Source organism: Microcaecilia unicolor, chromosome 4 (genome assembly GCF_901765095.1).
Source record: "Microcaecilia unicolor chromosome 4, aMicUni1.1, whole genome shotgun sequence".
In the NCBI taxonomy this organism is placed as follows: domain Eukaryota; kingdom Metazoa; phylum Chordata; class Amphibia; order Gymnophiona; family Siphonopidae; genus Microcaecilia; species Microcaecilia unicolor.
In genome coordinates this window covers 210,509,260-210,532,838 of record NC_044034.1, presented here as the reverse complement: position 1 = coordinate 210,532,838, position 23,579 = coordinate 210,509,260, and the positions used below count along the sequence as shown (strand labels likewise).

The 23,579-nt window shown below is 43.1% G+C and overlaps 2 protein-coding genes across 3 annotated transcripts in view; one reads left to right on the top strand and one right to left on the bottom strand.

Moving 5' to 3' along the window:
* The window catches only part of RIC8A (RIC8 guanine nucleotide exchange factor A), a 48,020-nt gene extending 34,914 nt beyond the window's left edge, over positions 1 to 13,106 (bottom strand). The window contains exons 1-5 of one of the 2 annotated variants that reach the window (XM_030201196.1): positions 13,025 to 13,106; positions 12,009 to 12,256; positions 11,289 to 11,336; positions 9,555 to 10,169; positions 8,452 to 8,546 (exon numbers count right to left, since the gene is read on the bottom strand). In XM_030201196.1, coding sequence (XP_030057056.1) covers positions 8,452 to 8,546; positions 9,555 to 10,169; positions 11,289 to 11,336; positions 12,009 to 12,158 — 908 coding nt within the window. In that variant the 5' untranslated portion in view covers positions 12,159 to 12,256; positions 13,025 to 13,106. Of the gene's footprint in view, positions 1 to 8,451; positions 8,547 to 9,554; positions 10,170 to 11,288; positions 11,337 to 12,008; positions 12,257 to 12,931 lie in introns of both variants that reach the window. The other variant, XM_030201195.1, reaches the window with a different exon arrangement.
* Positions 13,107 to 13,229: 123 nt separating this feature from the next.
* Positions 13,230 to 22,984, top strand: BET1L (Bet1 golgi vesicular membrane trafficking protein like). Its single transcript, XM_030201194.1, has 4 exons — positions 13,230 to 13,282; positions 16,847 to 16,938; positions 17,921 to 17,977; positions 21,597 to 22,984. The coding sequence occupies exons 1-4, from the start codon at positions 13,264 to 13,266 to the stop codon at positions 21,762 to 21,764; spliced, it is 336 nt and encodes a 111-aa protein (XP_030057054.1). The 5' UTR covers positions 13,230 to 13,263; the 3' UTR covers positions 21,765 to 22,984.
* The last annotated feature ends 595 nt before the right edge of the window (positions 22,985 to 23,579 follow it).

Sequence of the window (23,579 nt, the reverse complement as noted above, 5' to 3'; positions counted from 1 at the left end):
CTCCTCCCTCATCGAATTTATGATCATCGTTAAGTATGGCGCCAAATCTACCACATATGCCTTAAAGAACTCATTTGTGAAGCCATCTAAGCCCAGCACCTTCCCCGTTGGGAGCGCTTTGATTACCTGAACTACCTCCTCCACCCTCACCGGCTCTTCCAGTTCTTTTTTCTGGAGTGTCGAAAGAACCGACAATCCCCTGGCCTCCAAGTATTCATCTATTCTCCTGGTCTGTACAGCAGCATCCTCCCTGTATAGAGTCTCATAATATTGGGCAAAGCATTCTCTAATCTGTGCCGATCTTTGTAGTACCTCCCCTTTAGTGTTCTTAATTTTTAAAATATGTCGATCTGATCTCATTTTTCTTAGTTTAGCAGCCAGCATTCTGCCTGGCTTGTTGGTACAGGCATAGTACACCTGTTTAAGCCTAGCATGCACAAACTGCAAACTGTCTTCGTGTAGCGCAGCAATCTCCAGTCTCACGGCTTGTAGCCTTCTGAGGTTGGAAACAGAGCCTGATATCTTGTATCTAGTCTCCAAGGCTCCTAACTTTTCCATACACTGGCTCAAGCGTGCCTTATGGACCCGAGCCTTCTGACCTGCTTGTTTAATAAAATACCCTCTTGAAACCGCCTTAAAGGCATCCCAGACAGTCCCAAGTGCCGGTCCCGATTCCATGTTAATATCAAAGTATTCTCTCATAACTGGGATAAATCCGGCTACCACCTCAGAATCTTGTAACAAAAGGTTATTAAATGTCCATCTCTTTTCCCTTACCTCTTCCCTCAAAGAAGGAATACTAATCCAGACTGGGGCATGATCTGAGATGGATATGTGACCTATAGTTGAGGCACCCCCCCCTTCAGATATTGTTTTATCAAGGAAAATATAGTCTAGCCTAGAGTAGGAGAGATGCACATGAGAGTAAAAGGTGTAGTCCCTCCCTCTAGGATGTCCAGATCTCCACACATCATATAGTCCCATCTCGTCTATGAACTGTTTCAGTGCCTGAGAAATTTTTCGATCCATGGGTGCAAGAGGAGCTGACCGGTCAAGCCCAGGCTGCACGGTGGCGTTAAAGTCACCCGCCACCAATAGTTTACCTCTGGCAAAGGCATGCAGCTCCTTCCGGAGACGCAGGAAAAAAACATTCCTGCCTCTCGTTCGGTGCATAGACACTGACCAGTGTGTACTCCTCCTGCTCCAGCATCACATGCAGGAAAAGAAACCTTCCCTCTCTATCCTTTCTTGAGTGTAAAATCTGTACCTGAACATCTTTATGAAACATTATAGCCACACCCCTTTTTTTTGCACCCATCCCTGCAGAGGCACAAAATACCTGAGGGTATTGTTTAGAACGCAATAGTCCTTCATGCTTTGTTAAAAAAATGGGTTTCTTGCACAAAGACCACTTGTGGCTTCATCAGTTGCAATTCACGCAGCAAAGTGTGCCTTTTATATGGAGAATTCAACCCCTTTATGTTGTATGTGAGAAACTTAAAATCCGCCATTTAACAATCTCAGACCAAGGCAAACTAGAAATGGAAGACTCTTGCCCTGCCCTAATGTCCCTCCCCCCCTCCAACTCCACCCCCCCATCCTATCTACCCCTTCCCTAGGTCTCCCTTCCTCCCCCCCCCCAAACATTCCCTATCTTCTATCCACCACCCACCAACCAGCGCCATTCAGCACTACTTGGGATCACAGAGAAAGGAACCCCACTGGCCAAACCTATAACAATTTGAAAACTGTCTTGAGTAAAAAATAGAAACTACCCCCAACCCCCTCCCCCCCGCACTCCTTCCCCCTCCCTTTATACGTTCATGCACATTATCATCCTAATCCTTCAGTCTTAATAAGTCTCTCTTGTCACCTCTCCCACATCAATTACTCTTCACTTTCCTTTATCACCAGCTCTGCACTCTCTCCTGACGATCTGGCAGCGTATCCTCAGGTCTGGGGTCGTGTGTTCTTGGCTGCTTTCTCCACTCTCTTCCATCTCTGAAGGCGAGCTTTAGTGGAGGAGGCCATCCCTCCCGGCGCAGTAGCTGTCTGGGCCAATCCCGCTTCGTGTAGACTCTTCCACGCTGCTCCTACATTATGGTAGCGAACTCTCTCGCCCTTGAGTTCGAAGCAGATCGCAAATGGGAATGCCCATCTATAGGGAATCTTTTCTTTGTTCAGGATATCTATTACTGGCCTCATGGTTCGCCTCAAGTTCAAAGTAAACACAGAGAGATCCTGATATATCGCCACACGCGCCCCATTAAACTCCAAATTGGGGGTCTTTCTGGCTTTTTGCCATATCTGCTCCTTACAAGCATAGGTAGTGAATCGCACCACGATATCTCGTGGCTTGTTGTCTTGCACCGACCCCAGTGCTCTGTGGGCCCTGTCCATGTGCACTGTGTTAGCATCCAGGTCATCTCCCATCAGCTGTGCACAAATGGCGCGCACTACAGCGGAGATAAGGAGGGCAAAAAAGGACTTTGAGAAGAAATTAGCGTTGGAAGCAAAAATACATAGTAAAAATTTTTTTAGATACATTAAAAGCAGGAAACCGGCCAAAGAGTCGGTTGGGCCGCTGGACGAAAATGGTGTTAAAGGGGCGATCAAGGAGGACAAAGCCGTAGCGGAGAAATTAAATGAATTCTTTGCTTCGGTCTTCACCGAGGAGGATTTGGGGGGGACACCGGTGCCGGAAAGAATATTTGAAGCCGGGGAGTCGGAGAAACTAAACAAATTCTCTGTAACCTTGGAGGATGTAATGGGTCAGTTCAGCAAGCTGAAGAGTAGTAAATCACCGGGACCTGATGGTATTCATCCCAGAGTATTAATAGAACTAAAAAATGAACTTGCGGAGCTACTGTTAGAAATATGCAATCTGTCCCTAAAATCGAGTGTAGTACCGGAAGACTGGAGGGTAGCCAATGTTACTCCGATTTTTAAGAAGGGTTCCAGAGGAGATCCGGGAAATTATAGACCGGTGAGTCTGACGTCGGTGCCGGGCAAGATGGTGGAGGCTATTATTAAGAATAAAATTGCAGAGCATATACAAAAACATGGACTGATGAGACAAAGTCAGCACGGATTTAGTGAAGGGAAGTCTTGCCTCACCAATCTAATGCATTTTTTTGAGGGGGCAAGCAAACATGTGGACAATGGGGAGCCGGTTGACATTGTATATCTGGATTTTCAGAAGGCGTTTGACAAAGTGCCGCACGAAAGACTCCTGAAGAAATTGCAGAGTCATGGAATCGGAGGTAGGGTATTATTATGGATTAAGAACTGGTTGAAAGATAGGAAGCAGAGAGTAGGATTGCGTGGCCAGTATTCTCAGTGGAGGAGGGTAGTTAGTGGGGTCCCGCAGGGGTCTGTGCTGGGTCCGTTGCTTTTTAATGTATTTATAAATGACCTAGAGATGGGAATAACTAGTGAGGTAATTAAATTCGCCGATGACACAAAATTATTCAGGGTCGTCAAGTCGCAGGAGGAATGTGAACGATTACAGGAGGACCTTGCGAGACTGGGAGAATGGGCGTGCAAGTGGCAGATGAAGTTCAATGTTGACAAGTGCAAAGTGATGCATGTGGGTAAGAGGAACCCGAATTATAGCTACGTCTTGCAAGGTTCCGCGTTAGGAGTTACGGATCAAGAAAGGGATCTGGGTGTCGTCGTCGATGATACGCTGAAACCTTCTGCTCAGTGTGCTGCTGCGGCTAGGAAAGCGAATAGAATGTTGGGTGTTATTAGGAAGGGTATGGAGTCCAGGTGTGCGGATGTTATAATGCCGTTGTATCGCTCCATGGTGCGACCGCACCTGGAGTATTGTGTTCAGTACTGGTCTCCGTATCTCAAAAAAGATATAGTAGAATTGGAAAAGGTACAGCGAAGGGCGACGAAAATGATAGTGGGGATGGGACAACTTTCCTATGAAGAGAGGCTGAGAAGGCTAGGGCTTTTCAGCTTGGAGAAGAGACGGCTGAGGGGAGATATGATAGAAGTGTATAAAATAATGAGTGGAATGGATCGGGTGGATGTGTAGCGACTGTTCACGCTATCCAAAAATACTAGGACTAGAGGGCATGAGTTGAAGCTACAGTGTGGTAAATTTAAAACGAATCGGAGAAAATTTAGACTCTGGAATTCGTTGCCGGAGAACGTGGTACGGGCGGTTAGCTTGACGGAGTTTAAAAAGGGGTTAGATAGATTCCTAAAGGACAAGTCCATAGACCGCTATTAAATGGACTTGGAAAAATTCCGCATTTTTAGGTATAACTTGTCTGGAATGTTTTTACTTTTGGGGAGCGTGCCAGGTGCCCTTGACCTGGATTGGCCACTGTCGGTGACAGGATGCTGGGCTAGATGGACCTTTGGTCTTTCCCAGTATGGCACTACTTATGTACTTATGTACTTATGACATCTTCTCTGTCGCCATTTTCCTGCACTCCCCGGAACCGGAGATTTTGCCTACGTCCCCGGTTCTCGAGATCATCGAGCTTATACTGTAGGTCTTCTGCCTGCTCTGCCATCTGTTTTAACCGCCTGTCCACTTCTTCATTTTTCTCCCCCTGTTCATCTGCTCGCTCCTCTAGGGTTTCTACCCTGCCCCCAAGCTCCCGCAGATCCATGCTGAGGGCGTCCACATGTTCTAGGATTTCCTCCTTGGACGCTAAGATCTCTGCTCTGATCATCTCGAGGCATTTAGTCAGCTCCTGCGGGAGCGCTTGTCCGGGGGCAGGCTCAGCGCATTCCTCCCGGGACGAGGCCTGTCCCGACTCCGATACTCTGTGCGGCTTGGGGGAGACACGACGAGCTGGGCCTCTGTCTGCCTGCCTCGTGGACAGGCGTTCGCTCTCTCGTGGTAGCGTCCCGCTTTTTTTACTCATGGTGTGATCCGGGATCGTTCACCCGTCTGGTGCAGCTCTTTTTTGAATCGTGGAGAGGATTTTTAGTGCGGATGGCACCTTAAAAGAGGTAGGGAAGCGCGGAGCTCAGGGATTAAGCGGCCATTCAGCCCCATGACGTCACTTCCTCTCCGCTATCTGATATTTTGAAATAAAAAAAAACCAAAACAAAAAACAAAAGATTGCAATAGTTCAACTTGTGCCGAGTCCAGAGGCTGCAACTAAAACTCGCGTCCATTAGTCAAATTGGTCGAGCAGCCGGCATGTCTCACTTTCTGTGTCATCGATGCAGTGGAGAAAACTACTCCAAGCATGCATGTGTGCCAATGAGGGCCATTTTGAACATTTACTGCAGGTTTATTGCAAATGATACATCCCAAATTTTATAGAAATTGGTCCAGATTTGACAGAGTTATGCAGAAAACAAGTTTTGTATAGCTGTTTTGTTTTTGAAACACAAGTGTAGACAGCTTGGCACTGTAGCATAAACTGGGACCAAGTGAGTAGTAAATATTGACTAAACTGGACATAAAACAGTCAGACAGAATTTTGAATAAAGGCTTTGGACTAAGTACACTGTGATGAAAATCCAAGAATAAGGACTTTTAACTCCACCACCCTCTACTAGAGATATGCCAAGTGTCACACTCAACAGAAGGGTTTCTCATTGTGAGCCCCTTTTTTCATTCATCAGAGCGTCAGTGCCAGCTTAGGTGTAGTCAGACCTCAATTTTGGGGGGGGAGGGAGAGCTGAGCCCAAAGTGTGAGGGGGGGGGGTACATTTTGCCCCACCTTCCTGCCACTCTCAACCTCCTCCGCAACCCCACATACCTCGGCTGTTGGGGGCCCCAAGCCTCACCAGCAGAATCCTTCCTGCAGCGATATTTGATGCCACGCTGCCTGCCCTGCATGTCCGCCACAATGCGCATGGGAGGTTTTAGTGAACTTGAGCGTGTGCATGTGGGGGAGGGGGAAAGCAGGACAGAAAGCACAGCGCCGAATATCGCCACAGGAAAGCTGAATGTGAGGACTGGGGACCCCCACCAGCCAAACCAGCAGACCTTGGGGACCCGAACCCAGAATCAGGGGGCCCAGGCCCCCCATGGCTATGCCACAGATTGCCAGTACACCAGTGCTGATCACTGCTTCACTAGATGCATGCCTACAGGAAAATTCCAGGTGGACCCATCAGCAGGAACAAATGTAAGCACACCTTCCTTCCAGCGGCTGATTGGGCTTCTTAGCTCCCAAGAACTAATCAGCCCTGAAGGGTAGGAATTAAGAAGCTCTGTTGAGAAGCACTTTTCAAAAAATGCACAGAAAGGAGAAGGCTCAGGAGGAAGAGATAAACAGGAGAAAAAAAAAACCCTGTCTTGTATGTCTGTGTGTCCATGTCTGTCTACCTGTCTGCATGTGTATCCGTGTCTGTCTACCTATGTCTATCTCCATCTGCATGTCTCTTCCTCTCCTTCTAGGTCTGTGTCTGTCTATGTCTCTTTTCTGCAGATGCAAGAAGTACAAGAAGGAATTTGAGAATCAGATCCCATTTTTACTCTGCTACCATGTCCCACCTCTTTATCCTGCAGCTGAAATGCTCCCCCTCCCTCCATCTATTTTAAACCTATGCATATCCTTTTAGCCACTAAGTGAAGGGCAATTTTCAGCTTTGAAAATCTGCTCAGCTGTTAGTTTCCTACACAAATTCCTTTGAAAATCATCATCCAAATCATCGTATTACTTGTACTCAGTGGTTTTCACACTTAGTCAGCGAGTCTTTCAGGATGCCCAGAATGAATATGTGCGAGATAAATTTACAGTGGAGCAGTGCATGCAAAATCGTTGTGGATATCCTGAAAATCTGAATGTGTCCCAAAGACTGTGTTAAGAACTCCTAAAGAAAAGCACATCTCATTTACTGTTGCTTCTTTCACTCTCACTCTCTTGGTAGTACAGAATCCAAGGATGAACCACCCATCACCAATAAATCAAGGGATATCCAGAAATTCCCACATCCCTGCCCATACTGACTCCTACACTGATGGTGAAAGTTAGTCCCACAAATATTTAGACAAGGGAAATTTACAATGGTATCTATTTTAAAATGCTAACTATTCATAGGTGGCTGAAAATATTCTCATGACCATCTGTGGGGGACCAGTCAGGTTCCCCATAGCTGGTCATAATGGATCCATGAATCAGTAGTGGATTTTTGCTATTTTTAAACTTCAAACATAAAAAGCCTGGGTCTACTGTATCTCAGATGACAGTCGATCCCAGCTCTGCTACTGAGCTACCTAGCTGGCCTGGTTTCTTCATTTTCTCTTTCATTCATTCAACTTGATAAGTACTGGAGTAATGCGTGTTATGAAATTTTCTGTGGCTGTAGCCCCATTATCAGAGCCACAGCAAGCGACCCCAGAAGCCTACCTTCCCAGCCCTCCTTCAAAGTCACAGTTGACTTTGCCCTCATCCCCTGCCTTCTGTATAGCCTGCATAGGCCTAATTACAGTGCAAGCTTGAAGGCAGGCACAGACTGATGGTTTTTTTTTTTTGGTCCACCTAAGTAGCAACCCCAAATGGGGATTTTGAACATCATTTGAAGTCGTGACTCGCAATTTGTTAAGCCCTGGCTTAATATGTCAAAGCTTGGCACAAAAAAAAAAAAAATCATAGAAAGTATCAAATCACAGAAAACAAACACAAACCTTTCCTCACTCCAGATACACATCTCTCTAACCCCACATATAAAATGTATGTATGTACAAAACCTCAATGCTACACTGAACAGCAATTCACTAATCATTGTATGGATGCAGTTTTAATCCCCATCTCCCCCCACCCCATTACATTTCAAAATGACTCACAAACCGCCAGCTCTCTGACTAGGATTCAAGGCGGGATACAAAAAAATAAAAAAAACTGATACAATCATCAAGAATTACAAATAATAATAATAAAATACTAAAAAAAAACCCATATAAACCATTAATTACATTGATGTAAATAAGCGAGTCTTCAGAGCCACATCCAGGCAACAAAATGTTTTCCTAGCCATGGGCTGGAAATGGTCTGTCCAAGATTATTCCCTGGCAGCTGCCCTCACTCCCTCCCTCCATCTCCAAAGCTTCACCACATGGAACCCAATTACTTTTTGGGATCTTGCCAGGTACTTGTGACTTAGATTGGCCACTGGTAACAACAGGATACTGGGTTAGATGGATCTTTGGAATGACCCAGTATAGCAATTCTTAAATCCATGATGTCCTGAGCTGTGCTGGCCCCGGAGAGGACACTGACTGTATGGCCTTATACAGACCAATCTATAGATTTGATTTGTTTTCTCACTGGATACGTATCAAAGTCAGTGTGACATAACTACGCAGATAGACGCTGACAACAAAACCTCAGTTTTCTAAAAGTACCACCTTGATATTAATGGCATCTTGTAAAATCAAGATGCATGAGGATGGGAACTAGAAAACCAAGAACTGGATTTCCATTCTATGCAAAGCATTTTGTTGTATCAATTAAGTGGTATGCTTACCTGTGGAACTCCTCAGTCCGGTCCTCTCCATCTGCTGTCATCATCAGACAGTGGCGCAGGAGCGCTCCCAAGTGGCGGAAAGCAGCAGTGTCTTCCTAGCTCCAGAACAGGGGAAGAAAAAACAAACAAACAAAAAAACCCCACACCAAACCAATTAAAATTCAGAAGGAAGAAAAGAATGGCTCCACACACAGCTCTCCTTGCCTTCCTCACCACATCCTATTTCTGGTTTGCTTTGAGATGCTCAGCTAAATAGATGGAAAAGTAATTTCAAAGGAGAATGAGAACAAAATTCCTGTAGAGCATCAAACTTTATAACTCTCTTCCTCTTCATTAGGTATAATTTGTATTCAACCTGTGTTGTATCACATGAGCAACAAAGAGGCTCATGGTATATACAGATGAACTCCACAGCACCAGTGGCAAGGGCAGAGGTTCTCAGCCGGTACCTCTGTGGATTGTCTCATAAACAATTTCCCTACCTACCACTGAATGTTCAACCTTGGAAAGGTTTTTTTTCTTTTTCCTGCAGCAGTCAGAACCAGGGCTGGGATTTTGACAGCAAGCACCTTCATTCACAACCACCTGTGGATTTTCCCTTTATTTTAACAGGCTCTATCTCCCCCATTATTTCTACTTTGGTTCCCCCCCAACAATGATCTCAAAGGCAGAAGCCATCTTCCAGGGTTCCTTTTGGATCATGGGCTCTAGATCAGGCACCAGGTGTAATCCCTGTTGATAACTATTCTTCCCTCGCCTCAGGGGCTGTGAATGCTATCTCTGCGCCATTCTCCAGCCCTAACTGGGAACCTTCTGCACGCAAATGCACAGCACTACCACTCAGCCCTAACTGGGAACCTTCTGCATGCAAATGCACAGCACTACCACTCAGCCACGAATCTTACGGTTCTTTCTACAACTGTCACTTGAGCCAGCGGGAAAAGTAAAATACAAGGATCTGATACCTGACCTACTGTAAAAGAAATTAATATTCACATAAAAAGCAGCCTGCAACACTGCATGAGCAGACAAAAGATGTTTTGCAACACTACTATAAATGCTAATTCTTCTATGAAAGCAAGTTTGATGAAATATGACCTTACCTCATCAGCCTCCTTGCGGCTACAGTCGAACGTGATATTAAAGAGCACTTTCAGGATCTCCATGGCCAACTCCATCTCCTGGCGGGGTACGATCAAGGACTGACTCTGCTCGCTCGCCACCTCATAAGGATCAAGCCACTTGGCCCCCAGAGTAATCTCCAGGGTATCTGTCATGAGGCCGATACCTCGGAGTTCCATGGCCAACTGCTGCCTCACATCCACCCGCAGCGCTGTCAGCAGAAAGAGTAGTCGCAGGTCGAAGAACTTCAAATCATGCGGGAACTTCCTCTCCGCATAGAGCTTGATGCGCTCGGTGAGACCTGCCACCAGCCGGGCATGGGCGCTCAGCTGTTGGGCCTTCCCACTGCTGAAGACGATATTACAGAGGCACTTGAGCGCCTCCACTGTCACATCCAGGTCTGGAACCTCCCGAATGAATGTCTCCGAGTATTCGATGCCAGCATGCCGTGCCAGGATCTGCAAGCCTTCCATATTGCTAAAGGGGTACAGAGAAAGCTTGTCCCGAGACAGGATTCTAATGGTTTCCAGACATGTGACTTGACAGGAGGGCTGCAGATCCCTCTCCAGAAACTTGATCAGGAGGCAGCCCAAGTGCTAGAGAGAAGAGAAATGCTAGAACTGCAGTCATTCCTCAAAGTTTAATTGCAGCAGTTTACAAGTGAACATGAACATGTAAGCAATGGAAATGCAAGTGAGCTGTGTATACAAAGAGACAATGGTTTGCAGATGCCACTATATTTAGGTGTTTAATAGGGGAGGGATTATGTGTGTATATAATGGATATCAATACATACATGATATACAGTTTATGTATGAAAACATTTTAGAAACATGTACATCTCCATACACATGCAGCTTACATGTATCTGCATATCAACAAACCCAACAGAAAACTAGCACCTATCAGTAGGTGTCTTGTATATGTGCTGGGTGAGAGAATGAATGTAGCTGTATTCAGGATGTACTGAGTCTCAATGTAACTGGTTTAGGGCTGATAGAGCCTCCAAATAAATCCTAATAAATAAGGAGATCAGTAGGAACATAACACCAGTTCCCAGAGTGTGCCTTAACTGCATCCCTAAGGGACTCAAATGCAAGTCTGGAATGAGGCAGAAAACAGATTGTAAGCCCTCTGGGAACAGAAAAACACTTACTGTACCTTAACCTAGCTCATTCTGCGCTACCAAGCATGACCTAAACAAAAACATTCTCTCCTTTGTTTTTTCTTCCGATTCCCAAGAGACAAACCTACATGCACGATGATTACCCATTTCAATCAGAGCCCTGGCCTCAATGCACATGCTTGCTTCAACTTCACCAGCTGGGTACAGTAACTCTGAAGAATGTAATTGTCTCCCTGAGCCCTGCACTACCTCTCACAGATTGACACTGGGAAAAGACTGACCCTCCTCTCCATGCTTGGAACAAACTCCCTGAGCCCATACGCCGGGCCCCCTCCCTACCCATCTTCAAATCATTGCTCCAAGCCCACCTCTTCAATGTCGCCTTCGGCACCTAATCACTTCATCTCTTCTCAGGAAATCTCATCTACCCCAACTTGACATTTCGTCTTTTAGATTGTAAGCTCTTCTGAGCAGGGACCGTCCTTATTCGTTAATTTGTACAGCGCTGCGTAACCCTTGTAGCGCTCTAGAAATGTTAAGTAGTAGTAGTAGTAGTTGTCTAATGAAAAACACTGGGAAAAAGACTTACCTTCCTCACCTCTTGCTCTTCATTTTCAAATGAAAAACACTGTGATTTCTGAAAAAGCAAAACAGCAGCTGCAATAATGCATCAACATGCAGCAGTAGCAGAAGTGCTTCCAAGGATGACCAGAGATATCCTTTTGAGCGCCTATTTTTATATTTTCAAAAGTTTAAGCTTATTGTAATTTAGAAAAATTACAGGCATCAACTAGCAAGCAAAAGTGCATGTCCACAGTTTTTCCAAGATAATTTCAGGGCCCTCTCCCCCCACATGTATGCTTTTTGCTAACCAGGGCAGTTATAAAAATATCCACCCCCCCCCCCCCCCACCAAAAAAAAAAAAAAACAAGGACAGAAAAAAGAAAAACAGTTTCCGGTTAATTAAATCAGATATGCCTTTCTTTCTAGCTGGACAATTGGAGAGCAAAACAGCCCTATAGAATATTAAATGTTCTTCTCCCGTTATTTTCACTATTTAACTGTCACAAGTTTTCAAACCAGGTTTTATTGTATTGAACATACTTGAATAACTCAGGAAACTGCTGTAATTGTGCGCTTTATTAATAAGTATATTAATGCTCACTACTGGATAGATTTAAAATATTTTTAATAGCTAATTAATACTTTGGGAGGAAAGAGTACCCAGAGGCACGAGTAAACAGTGGGAAAAGAGAAGAAAAGCAGTTAAGACACAGAGTAAGGGGCCGTGGGGCGGTGGCTCGCTCACCTGCTGGTTGTAGCTTTGTAGGGCTCTCAGCACTGTGTCTTGCTCACCACTCTCCACCGCCTCTAGTACAGCCTGGAGCTCCATGATCGTCCTGCAGCTCGAAGAAGAGGAGGAGAAAGCCGGCCAGCCGCACTCACAGCCGAGAGACATACTCAACTCACGGACCCCTGCTAATCCCGGGGGGCTCCAGCCCACATGAGTCACTTGCGGAATCCGATGACAGAACACGGAACCATCTTAAGGTGGCACTGAAAATATCACAAGCGACCGACCGTGAGCGAAGGCATCCTCCTCTAAAGCGATGCTGCTGCTCTAGCTCTGCTGCAGCCTGCATCCCAAACCTATCACCTCCCTCGTAGGTATGTCACATGATCACATCAAGCCGCTGTTTCTTTGCACAACCTCTTTTCTTCTTCCACAACAACGCCCCCCCCCCCCCCACCACTCCTTAATCATCACATGTTTCAGTTTACATACATTCTTCCTTCTATTGTTGTTTTTCAGTCTTATATCTGATTACATATCCCCTAACTTGCACTCCCTCCCTTCTAGGCTTGCTTTGCCCCAATTATGCATCTTGCAAGCTATTATGAATCCGGAATTTATTTACAGGTACTCTTCCCAGGGCTGTGCATTTCATTGCACATCTCACTACATGGGTCTCCAATCTCATTACAACTACTCCAATATACATTTTATTTGCCTCCCAATCATCTTACATATCCCTGGCCCCGCATCTCAATAGGCATGCCACCCTACTCATTCACAGACCCTGCATTTTACTACTTGGACAGCCTGATATTACGATTCCCCTCCCTTAGATTTCATTATACACGCTGTCTACTACACTCCACCAGCGTCTCGCATTCTCATGCACTTCCTCTCCAGCTTCAGTTTTCGATATTTACTGCTCGCCTACTTACAATAACAACCGGTTTCTATGGCGACAAAATTTCAAACAGGAGAATCCGAAGGTAGGAATTACTTAAGCAAACAGCCAAAGAAGCGTACGGTACCGTTAAACTCTGGGTTAATGACATCACATCACAATGAGAAGCAGCCCATTTCCGGTGTTCTCACAAAGCTCTGAGCGAGGCTTGCACCGCACTGGAGGTCGGCACGCCCACGCCCAAAAAAAGCAGGCCAGGAAGAGAACTCTGATTGGTTGAGAGTTTAACGCGCGGCGCCGTCGGCTCGCTTCCCAATTGAGCTAGCTTGACGTTTCGCTCCACGTCAGCCCGGGAGGAAAACAAAGATGGCAGAGCGGAGTAGAGGTAAGTAAGGAGAGAGACATAAATTGAAGTGAAAAGTAAACGACCGGCGTGGGCTGAAGTGAGAGAGATTTAGGTTTCCGTTTGGTCTTTGTCCGTGGAGCGAGGTTTTAATAAATCATGGTTTCGGAACTACTACTTATCATTTCTAAAGCGCTAGTAGACTTACACAGCGCTGTACACTTGAACATGAAGAGTCAGTCCCTGCTCAACAAAGCTTACAATCCAATTAGCACAGACAAACAGGACAAACAAGAGATAAGGGAATATTAAAGTGAGGATGATAAAATAAGGGTTCTGAACAAGTGAATAAGGGTTAGGAGTTAAAAGCAGCATCAAAACGGTGAGCTTTTAGCTTAGATTTGAAGAAGGCCAGAGATGGAGCTTGACACACTGGCTCAGCAAGTCTATTATTTGGTGCAGCAAGATAAAAAGAACGGAGTCTGGAGTTAGCGGTGGAGGAGAAAGGTGCAGATAAGAGAGATTTACCCAGTGAACAGAGTTCCCGGGGAGGAATGTAGGGAGAGATGAGAATGGAGAGGTACAGAGGAGCTGCAGAGTGAATGCACTTATAGGTCAATAAGAGGAGTTTGAACCGTATGCGGAAACGGATAGGAAGTCAGTGAAGTGACTTGAGGAGAGGGCTAATATGAGCATAACGACACTGGCAGAATATTAGTCGTGAGGCAGAATTTTGAACAGATTGAAGAGGAGAGAGATGGCTAAGTGGGAGACCTGTGAGAAGCAAGTTGCAATAGTCTAAGCGAGAGGTGATAAGAGTGTGGATGAGGGTTCTGGTAGTGTGCTCAGAAAGGAAAGGGCGAATTTTGCTCATAGAGAAAGAAATGACAGGTTTTAGCAGTCTGTTGAATATGTGCAGAGGAGAGGGAGGAGTCAAAGATGACCCCAAGGTTATGAGCTGATGAGACAGGAAGGATGAGTGTTATCCACAGAAATAGAGAATGGGGGAGGAGGAGAAGTTGGTTTAGGGGGAAAGATAAGAAGCTCAGTCTTGGTCATGTTTAGTTTCAGATGACGCTGAGACATCCAGGCAGCAATGTCAGACAGGCAGGCTGATACTTTGGCCTGGATTTTGGTTGAGATTTCTGGTGTGGAGAGGTAGATCTGGGAGTCATCAGCGTAAAGATGATACTGAAAACCTGAGATCAGAGTACCAAGGGAAGAAGTATAGATGGAGAAAAAAAGAGGTCCCAGGACAGATCCCTGAGGTACACCAACTGACAGTGGGATTAGAAGTAGAGGAGGATCCACTAGAGTATACACTAAAGGTACGCTGGGAGAGATAAGAAGAAAACCACTCTACTACTACTATTTAACATTTCTAGAGCGCTACAAAGTGTACGCAGCGCTGTACAAACACAGAAGAAAGACAGTCCCTGCTCAAAGAGCTTACAATCTAATAGACAAAAAGTAAAGCATTTAAATTTAAAATATTTAAGCAGTCAAGCACAAGAGAACAGTCACAGAAGGACAGAAGATGTTGAAGGGTGGTCAGTGTGATTAGGTGTAACTCTGGTTGGAGTAGTGGGAGAAGGTGATAGAAGAATAGAAATGGGTGAGGTAAAGTAATGAGTGGGTTGATAGGGAGGTTATATAAGACATGTCACTCTAGGGGTGGGTGGGTAGAGGGGTAGGGTGGGTAGGATTAAGTCTAAAGCAGGAGAAGGTATTCTCTGCAGCCTATCTGTGAGATGGAAAATGCTCTCTGAAGCTGCTGCTATAAGTTGTTAGTTTTCTCTCCCTGAAAGAGATCCAAGCCACACCCACGAAGTTCAAACTGTCAGTGGGGAGGGTGAGGGGAGGAAATGGCAGTGCTTGATGAAAAAGAGAGCTCAGTTTTGGTTTTGGAGTCTTGGTGCTGAGTTGGCAATAGTAACTCCTCGAGACCAGCAACTGTGCCTATAGTGGTGAAGGGCAGTCTTTAGGCAAGCATCTCTGCTTCAATGAGTCAAGGAGCAGGAACTTATTGTAACAATTCTTGCTTCAGTGCTAATTCCATTCAGTTAACAGCTTGAGTTCTTTATGTCTCCACATTAGATGGGGAGTCCGGTTCACTCTTCTAGCTGCTTTAGTCTGGTTTAGAAGAGTTGTTTCTTGTAATTGCTAGTAATTCATTATATATTTTTTTGTTAGATTTGTACCCCGCGCTTTCCCACTCATGGCAGGCTCAATGCGGCTTACATGGGGCAATGGAGGGTTAAGTGACTTGCCCAGAGTCACAAGGCGCTGCCTGTGCCTGAAGTGGGAATCGAACTCAGTTCCCCAGGACCAAAGTCCACCACCCTAACCACTAGGCCACTCCTCCAAGTTTTCAGTATTTATGGTATTGTATGATTTATCAAAAACGGGCTTAACACAAGCGATATATAACTGATTCATTGATGTACTTTAGGAGTGACATCCCTTTTTTAATTGGGTTATCTCAGAACTTTATTTATTATTTGGTAAGTTAACAATTTTAAGTTAACTTTTTGGATAGTGTTGTTTTTATTTTGATATATATTTATATTTCAGCTCCTATTTGTAGGTACAGTGTGATAACATGAACTATTTATTATGAGATCGTAGTTAATTATTTATCTAAGTAATGATTTTGTATGATGAAATTTCATTTATATTTGGCTTCTTGTACTTTAGATACTATGTTCCCCTGATGCAGCCATTAGACAAAACATGGATGCATGTAATGTTACCATACTGCTGCAGACTTTGTCTGATTCTAACTCCCTTTTTTTCCTCACCATCCTTTTGCATGGTATAATACCAGTCTCTTCAAAATTGTGTATTTATGTAATGCCACAGAACTTGGTCCATCATCTTGTATAAATGTCCTTGTCTATGTAGTATCTCATTATATACAATAATAATGCTCAAAAATGCATGTAGAAATAAATCAAAAATAATAAAATAGTCAGGTTCCATTGATTAAAAATATGCAGCTACAAAAGTCATCTAAAAAAGTGGAGGAAAATTTGATTATAATATTCGCATTCAAAAATATCTCTGAAATCATTATTGGCAATGTTCAACTATTATGTCAGAAAAATGAATTTTAAAATATAATTTTGTCCTCCCCCCCCCCCCCCCCAATAAATTATCCATTTAGTCTGTTTAAACATGTGGGGCCAGCTGCACGGAACAGCAGTTACAACCCCAACCACCTTACAGTGTTTCTGGCACTTATTTTCTTATATACATATATAACAAGTATACACTATATAACAAATATATAACACTATATATACACCATTTTGTAGTGCTTTCTCTTACTATATTTTGCTAATTATGTATGTTATACTTATTTTACATTTAAAATATCAGATTTCACAATTTAATATAGCAAAAATCTTTTTCTCAGTGCAACATAACACTGGTTTCATAATAAGAGTTCATTAATGAGTGCCACCCTAACCCATCGTGTTCCATAATTTGCTGTGTATAGTTTTGTATAAAATGTGTGGTCATTCATTCTTGGGTAAATTTTTAGTGAAAGCTGATGTATGTGACTTCCGTATGGTGCTAATAGGCTATTCTTTTCTCCTTCAGGTCAGAATCCCAGTGCAGTGGAACAAATGCTGGACGCAGAGAATAAACGGATGACAGATAGTCTATCCACCAAAGTCACTAGGCTTAAATCTGTATGTTTACAGCCCACATTTCCTTTGTTTTTGTTTTTTTTCATGGTACAGATGCAGTAGTAATAGAACTATTCCACAAAGCAACTTTCATATAAACTATATATCAAAAGCAGACACACAGCCACAACTGGAACTTGTGGATCTATATAGGCTACAATTGTTTGCATGTCAGCACATTCCCCTATAAAGGGGAAATAACATCCCAAACATAAAAACGAGCCATTGGCTCCAGCACATGACAATGCAACAATTTAATTTTTATTTTAACATTATAATTATAACCCTTTTATCCCTCTGTTCACTTTTCTATAACTAAGTCTCTACAGATGCAATTGACTAATAATAAATAGCCTTGTTCTCTTCCTTGTCCCCTGAAGACCAGAGGTAGGTACCCACAGAGGCTCATTTTCAAAGCACTTAGCCTCCCAAAGTTCCATAGAAACCTATGGAACTTAGCCTCCCAAAGTGCTTTGAAAATATGCCTCACAGTCTTCAGGAGCCACAATCCAGTCAAGTTTTCAAGACTTCTACAATGCATATGCACGAGATTGATTTGCATTATTCTTTGTTATGCATCCTAAACTGTTTATTGTAAGCCACATTGAACTCAAACTTGTTTGGGATAATGTGGGATATAAATGTCACCAATAAATAAATGTACTACCACTGTATGCAAATAGATCTCATGCATATGCATTGTGGAAATCTTGACGACTGGGTTGTGGACCTTGAGGACCATGGTTGCCCACCTCTGCTCTAGCTTGTGTTACTGCAAAGGCTTGAAAACTGGTAGTCAGACATTGTCCTCACATAGTTAAAGGCATGTTTCTGAAGGATTGGGATCTTAGTGCATGTATTGGAATTCTGTTTGCCTAGAGATGCTGTACAAATAGAAATAGTTATTGTTGTAATAGGCTTTTTACAGGCTTGCTTATTCTGGCATGTGATCACACTAACTTTATCTCTTCTGTCCTTTGAGCAGCTGGCATTGGACATGGACAGAGATGTTGAGGATCAGAACAACTATGTGGACGGGATGGTAAGAGCCTATTCGTGAAGCCTAGATTCTGCGGGTTATGATTTAGCTTTGTAACTGTTTATCTGTATTCATGTCAGCATATGGGATGGGTTTTTGATATATTGCCTTTCTGTGATTACGATCCAAGGGGTTTAGATATTATATACAGGTACTTATTTTGTACCTGGGGCAGTGGAGGGTTAAGTGACTTGAAGAGTCACAGGAAACTGTAGTGGGAATCAAACCCAGTTCTCCAGGTTTTCAGCCTGCTACACTAACCATTTGGCTACTCCTTTCCTCATAATAGTTATAACTGCAAATGTCACCACAAACTAGTGTCCCTTTATAGATTAACACATATATTGAGACAAGCTTTTGAGAACAGGAGTCCATTTCCTTCAATTTAAGACAATTTTGTCATTTTGTAAAAAAAAAAACAATAGTGTCCAAAATGGATTTGTATGAGGGTAGATTGATTTGGAACAGGAAGGCTGGGATAAGCATGGTGGAGTTTTGAAAGAGAGGAAGATATTGTAAAACTGAGCAGGAAGTGTGGATGAGAAGACCGGATGGGTCATGTGGTCTTTTATCTGCTGTCATGTTCTCTGTTTCTATTAATTCTGTCTGTCATCACTTTAATACTGCTGTTTTTTAATTTATACCATGACAGACAGAACTGAGAAAGTTGGCAAATGCTATCTGACCTATTTTAGTGCAGCAGAAAGCTCTGAAAAATATATGAACATTTATTAAAGTGCTAACAAAATCCAGTAGCAAGCTTAAAATAAGACTGGTGTGTCAGACTGAGACTTGGAGCCTTAGGCAAAACAAATCCTAATTCCCCCTATGAGACTGGGTATCCAAATTTCAGATGATGTTTAGTGTGAGCAAGTGCAAAGTGATGCATGTGGGAAAGATGAACCCGAGCTATAGTTCATAATGCAAGGTTCCACATTAAGAGTCACTGACCAGGAAAGGGATCTAGGCGTCATCGTTGATGATACATTGAAACCCTCTGCTCAGTGTGTGGTGGCGGCGGTTAAGAAATCAAATAGAATGTTAGGTATTATTAGGAAAGGAATGGAAAACAAAATTGAGGACGTTATAATACCTTTCTATCGCTCCATGGTGCGACCGCACCTCGAATATTGTGTTCAATTCTGGTCACCGCATCTCAAAAAGATCTAGTGGAAATAGAAAAGGTACAGAGGAGGGCGATGAAAATGATAAAGGGGATGGGACGACTTCCCTATGAGGAAAGGCTAAAGCAGCTAGGGCTCTTCAGCTTCGAGAAAAGATGGCTGAGGGGCAGATATGATAAGAGGTCTATAAAATAATGATTGGAGTGGAACGGGTAGACATGAATCGCCTGTTTACTCTTTCCAAAAATACTAGGACTAGGGGGCACACAATGACGCTACCAAGTAGTAAATTTAAAACAAATCGGAGAGAATATTTCTCCATTCGGCTTGTAATTAAACTTTGGAATTCGTTGCCAGAGAATGTAGTAAAGTTAGCTTAGTGAGGTTTAAAAAAGATTTGGATAACTTCCTAAAAGAAAAATGCATAAGCCATTATTAAAATGGACTTGGGGAAAATCCACTGCTTATTTCTAGAATACTGTCAAACAATTGTGGACCGTCACTCTGTCCCGTAACAAAAAATATGCACACAGTGTATGAATGCAAATATAATAACCCTAAGGGCTATTTAACTAAGGTGAGGAAGTCTGATATGTAATACACGATAGTATTTCTTTCACTCAACAGGTGAATCGCTTATTCGTGTTCATATCTTAATCATTGACTCAGCCTCCACCATCCTAAATCTACTAACAAAAAAGTGACTTGCACAAAATTCTCAATACGCTAATGCACACTGCACTTATCTTAGGCAGGTTGGTGCGCTCTTAAACCCCGACAGGTCCCCGTTTCGTGTTCACTTTGTCAAGGGGGAGTGCCACCAATTCTGTCGATGAAAGAAAGAATAAAAGTCAAGTCACCTACGATCTGAACAAAGCCCTCCTATTTTAACCTCTCTTAATGTTTGCATTTTTTCGCTATATTTGCTGATGGCTTCCCAATTACTGCCCCAGGCATCTATGTGTGCTGGCTCATTCTGATAAACTAAAATGGCGACAGCGTCTTTTTATTATTAACAACAGGAAACAGCCTGATATTTTTAAGTAACAACAGCGATGTTAAACCTGCAGGGCATTACAAATGTATGAAATCTCGCTGTAAAACATGCCCTGTAACGATTGAAGGCACGAGCTTTACTTGCAATGACCAAATATATACATTGAAGGGGAGTACTACTTGCCGTTCAGTGGGTATCATTTACTACATTATGTGTCCATGTGGCAAATACTACAGTGGTAAATCAATTAGATCTTTACATGAAAGATTGATTGAACACCGGTCACGCATAAATGCTCAGAATTTTGGGGCACCCTTAGTCCAACATTGGGTGTCCCTGACATACTATAGAAGATCTGAAATGTATGGTGATCGAGCAAGTATCCCCCCTGAAGACGGGTGGTGATTTCAATAGAAAAGTCTTACAGCGTGAAACTTTTTGGATTTTCACATTGGGCACAATAGAACCCGGTGGGTTAAATACATATATCCAATGGGGCAGTTTCTTCTGATATATTTTTCTTAAGGTTTTTTTTAAGGTTTTCCTCAGGGTTCGCTGTAGATGTTTTCCTCAAGTTAGGTTTACAAAGGGACTTTTATTTGGGGGATCTTAATGTACCTTTAAGAGTCTCACAACGTTTATACATACTGAGATCCAGCGTGATTCCATCAGCTGTTTCCTGTTGTTAATAATAAAAAGACGCTGTCGCCATTTTAGTTTATCAGAATGAGCCAGCACACATAGATGCCTGGGGCAGTAATCGGGTAAGCCATCAGCAAATATAGCGAAAAAATGCAAACATTAAGAGAGGTTAAAATAGGAGGGCTTTGTTCAGATCGTAGGTGACTTGACTTTTTTTCTTTCTTTCATCGACAGAATTGGTGGCACTCCCCCTTGACAAAGTGAACACGAAACGGGGACCTGTCGGGGTTTAAGAGCGCACCAACCTGCCTAAGATAAGTGCAGTGTGCATTAGCGTATTGAGAATTTTGTGCAAGTCACTTTTTTGTTAGTAGATTTAGGATGGTGGAGGCTGAGTCAATGATTAAGATATGAACACGAATAAGCGATTCACCTGTTGAGTGAAAGAAATACTATCGTGTATTACATATGAGACTCTTCCTCACCTTAGTTAAATAGCCCTTAGGGTTATTATATTTGCATTCATACGCTCTGTGCATATATTTTTTGTTATTTCTAGAATAAGCAGCATAAAATATATTGTACTGTTTTGGGATCTTGCCAGGTACTTGTGACCTGGATTGACCACTGTTGGAAACAGGATGCTGGGTTTGATGGACCTTCGGTCTGACCCAGTATGGCAATGCTTATGTACTTTTAGTACTTTCATTTTCAAGTTTTTTTTTGTATATTGATGCTATTTGATATAGTTTAAAGAATTCTGTCTCTTTAGTTGAATGTAAGATGCTTATATCTGACACAAGCCAGTTTCTTATTTATGTGCTGATGTCTCTTTTCTTTCTGTCCTTTCCATGATAAGGATTCGGATTTCTTGAGTGTGACAGGCTTGCTGTCGGGCAGTGTGAAGCGCTTCTCCAGCATGACGCGCTCAGGACGGGACAACCGCAGACTCCTTTGCTACATCTCAGCAGGCCTGATTGGCATTTTCTTTCTCCTCTATTTTCTTTTATTCAAAGCTCGGACTTAAAACTGAGGGCAGTCCTCTGTAACTTGACACTTTGACAGATAAACCTTAAACTTACCATTACCTTACCAGGAGCTGGCCAGGTCATGGCATGGTCCATATTTATGGTTTCATGTTGGTTTGTGAATCTTGCTCTGGTTACCAACACACAGAGAAAGCTGTGTTGGCTTAGAGGAAGCATCTTATTCTGGAATACTGATGTCAAGCTTTGGTCATTTCAGAGAGTTCCTCTGTCATTTCTAGCTGTAAATGAGGACTGCATTACAGTTTATTTTGCTGGATTACTAGGAATATTGGAGTGTTTGCCAAGCTGGATCCCCAAAGCTATAACCAAACTGGTAAATTGGTGTAAATTCCACATAGGGGTACTTTTATCTGCATACAGACGCAATGAACTTTTACATCAGGTAGCAGTCACAACATATTCACTGTGTCTAAAACCAGTATAAACAAGTTTATTCTTTACATTTAAGAGACTTTTATACTTGGCTAGATTTTAAAGTTGTGATGTTTATGTAAAAAATAGTCCAAAGAAGGCTGAACCTGAAATCTGAACCTAGTCACACAGTATAACCAACTTATTCCTGATGCAGAAAGATCACTTGGATGTGTTGTTATCTGATAAGCCCTGAGTCACATTTGTAATTTATGGTAATAGTACATTTACTTTTGAAAAATCCAAAAGAAATGTTTTATTCCATCTTCACCACACAGTTATGTAATAGTATTTTCACAAAAGGTGCTTGCTCGACTGTAAGATGTAGGCCGAGTGTTTGGTATTCCCACTGTGAATATCTGCATACTTATGGTCTAAGACTGAGGCTAACTTTTATAGTGTAGTCAGTCTGATAGACTTATGCTTGCGCTCAGAACCCCTAATTTATACAAACCTTGCCCCAAAAACATTTGCAGTTCAAGTAAGAACACAGGAAGTGATTTATTTCTTTCATGCTTTTTCAGTGGTAGTTCAAGGCAAGTTATGACCTGTTCAAAGTTCCAAAGAGTGATAGACAATAGAAGTGAAGGGTAGTCTGCAGGTGTACAGCTTTGTGATTAAATATCTGTAAATGCGGGGACAGGGATACTAGCTCAGTGCTGCACAGAACTTCACTGTTGCAGTCTTCTTAGTAGAGAGTTATCGGTCTTTCTGGCATGTTTCCAGGTTGTTATTAGATAAGATTCCTTTCTCTTTTGGAGTTATTTCACACTAGTAAAAATGGCCCGTTCCTTAGCATCCCTCCGGACCGGACCAGGATTGGACTGATGGGTTGTGCTCGCCTACCAGCAGGTGGAGACTGAGAAAAAACTCTGACTCTAGAGAGCCAATAGGAGCCCTGGCCATGTGACCTTAGCCCCAGTATTTTCTCAGTCTCCCAGCAGGTAGGAAGTGAGCCCATTAGTCTCTCTCCTTTTCTCTTTAGATATTACAGATATTTGTGATAATTCTTCTGTGCCTGGAATCTTATTTAGAGGCTTGACAGGGTTTCCTTTCTCTTCTTTCTTTGACAGCCTCGGGGGTGTTAAACTCGGGTGTCTCGAGTCCACCCCCCTTCCTCCCCATCTCCCTGGCTTAGCAGGGAAGGGCCGTCCCTTTCTCTGGAAAGGTGTACCGTCTTTGGGAGAGGCAGCCACTTTTAACAGGCAGCTGCTTTAAAAGAATTAAATCAAATAAAAGGAAATTCAAAGAAGCAGCCTTTCTTTCCCCAGACTTCTAACGAGCAGGCAGCTCCAGTGTTTTATTATAATTGAGGGGTTATAAAAAAAAAAAAAAAGAAGAAAATAATTTAGTGTCTGAGACTTTAAACAGCGATTTTTCTC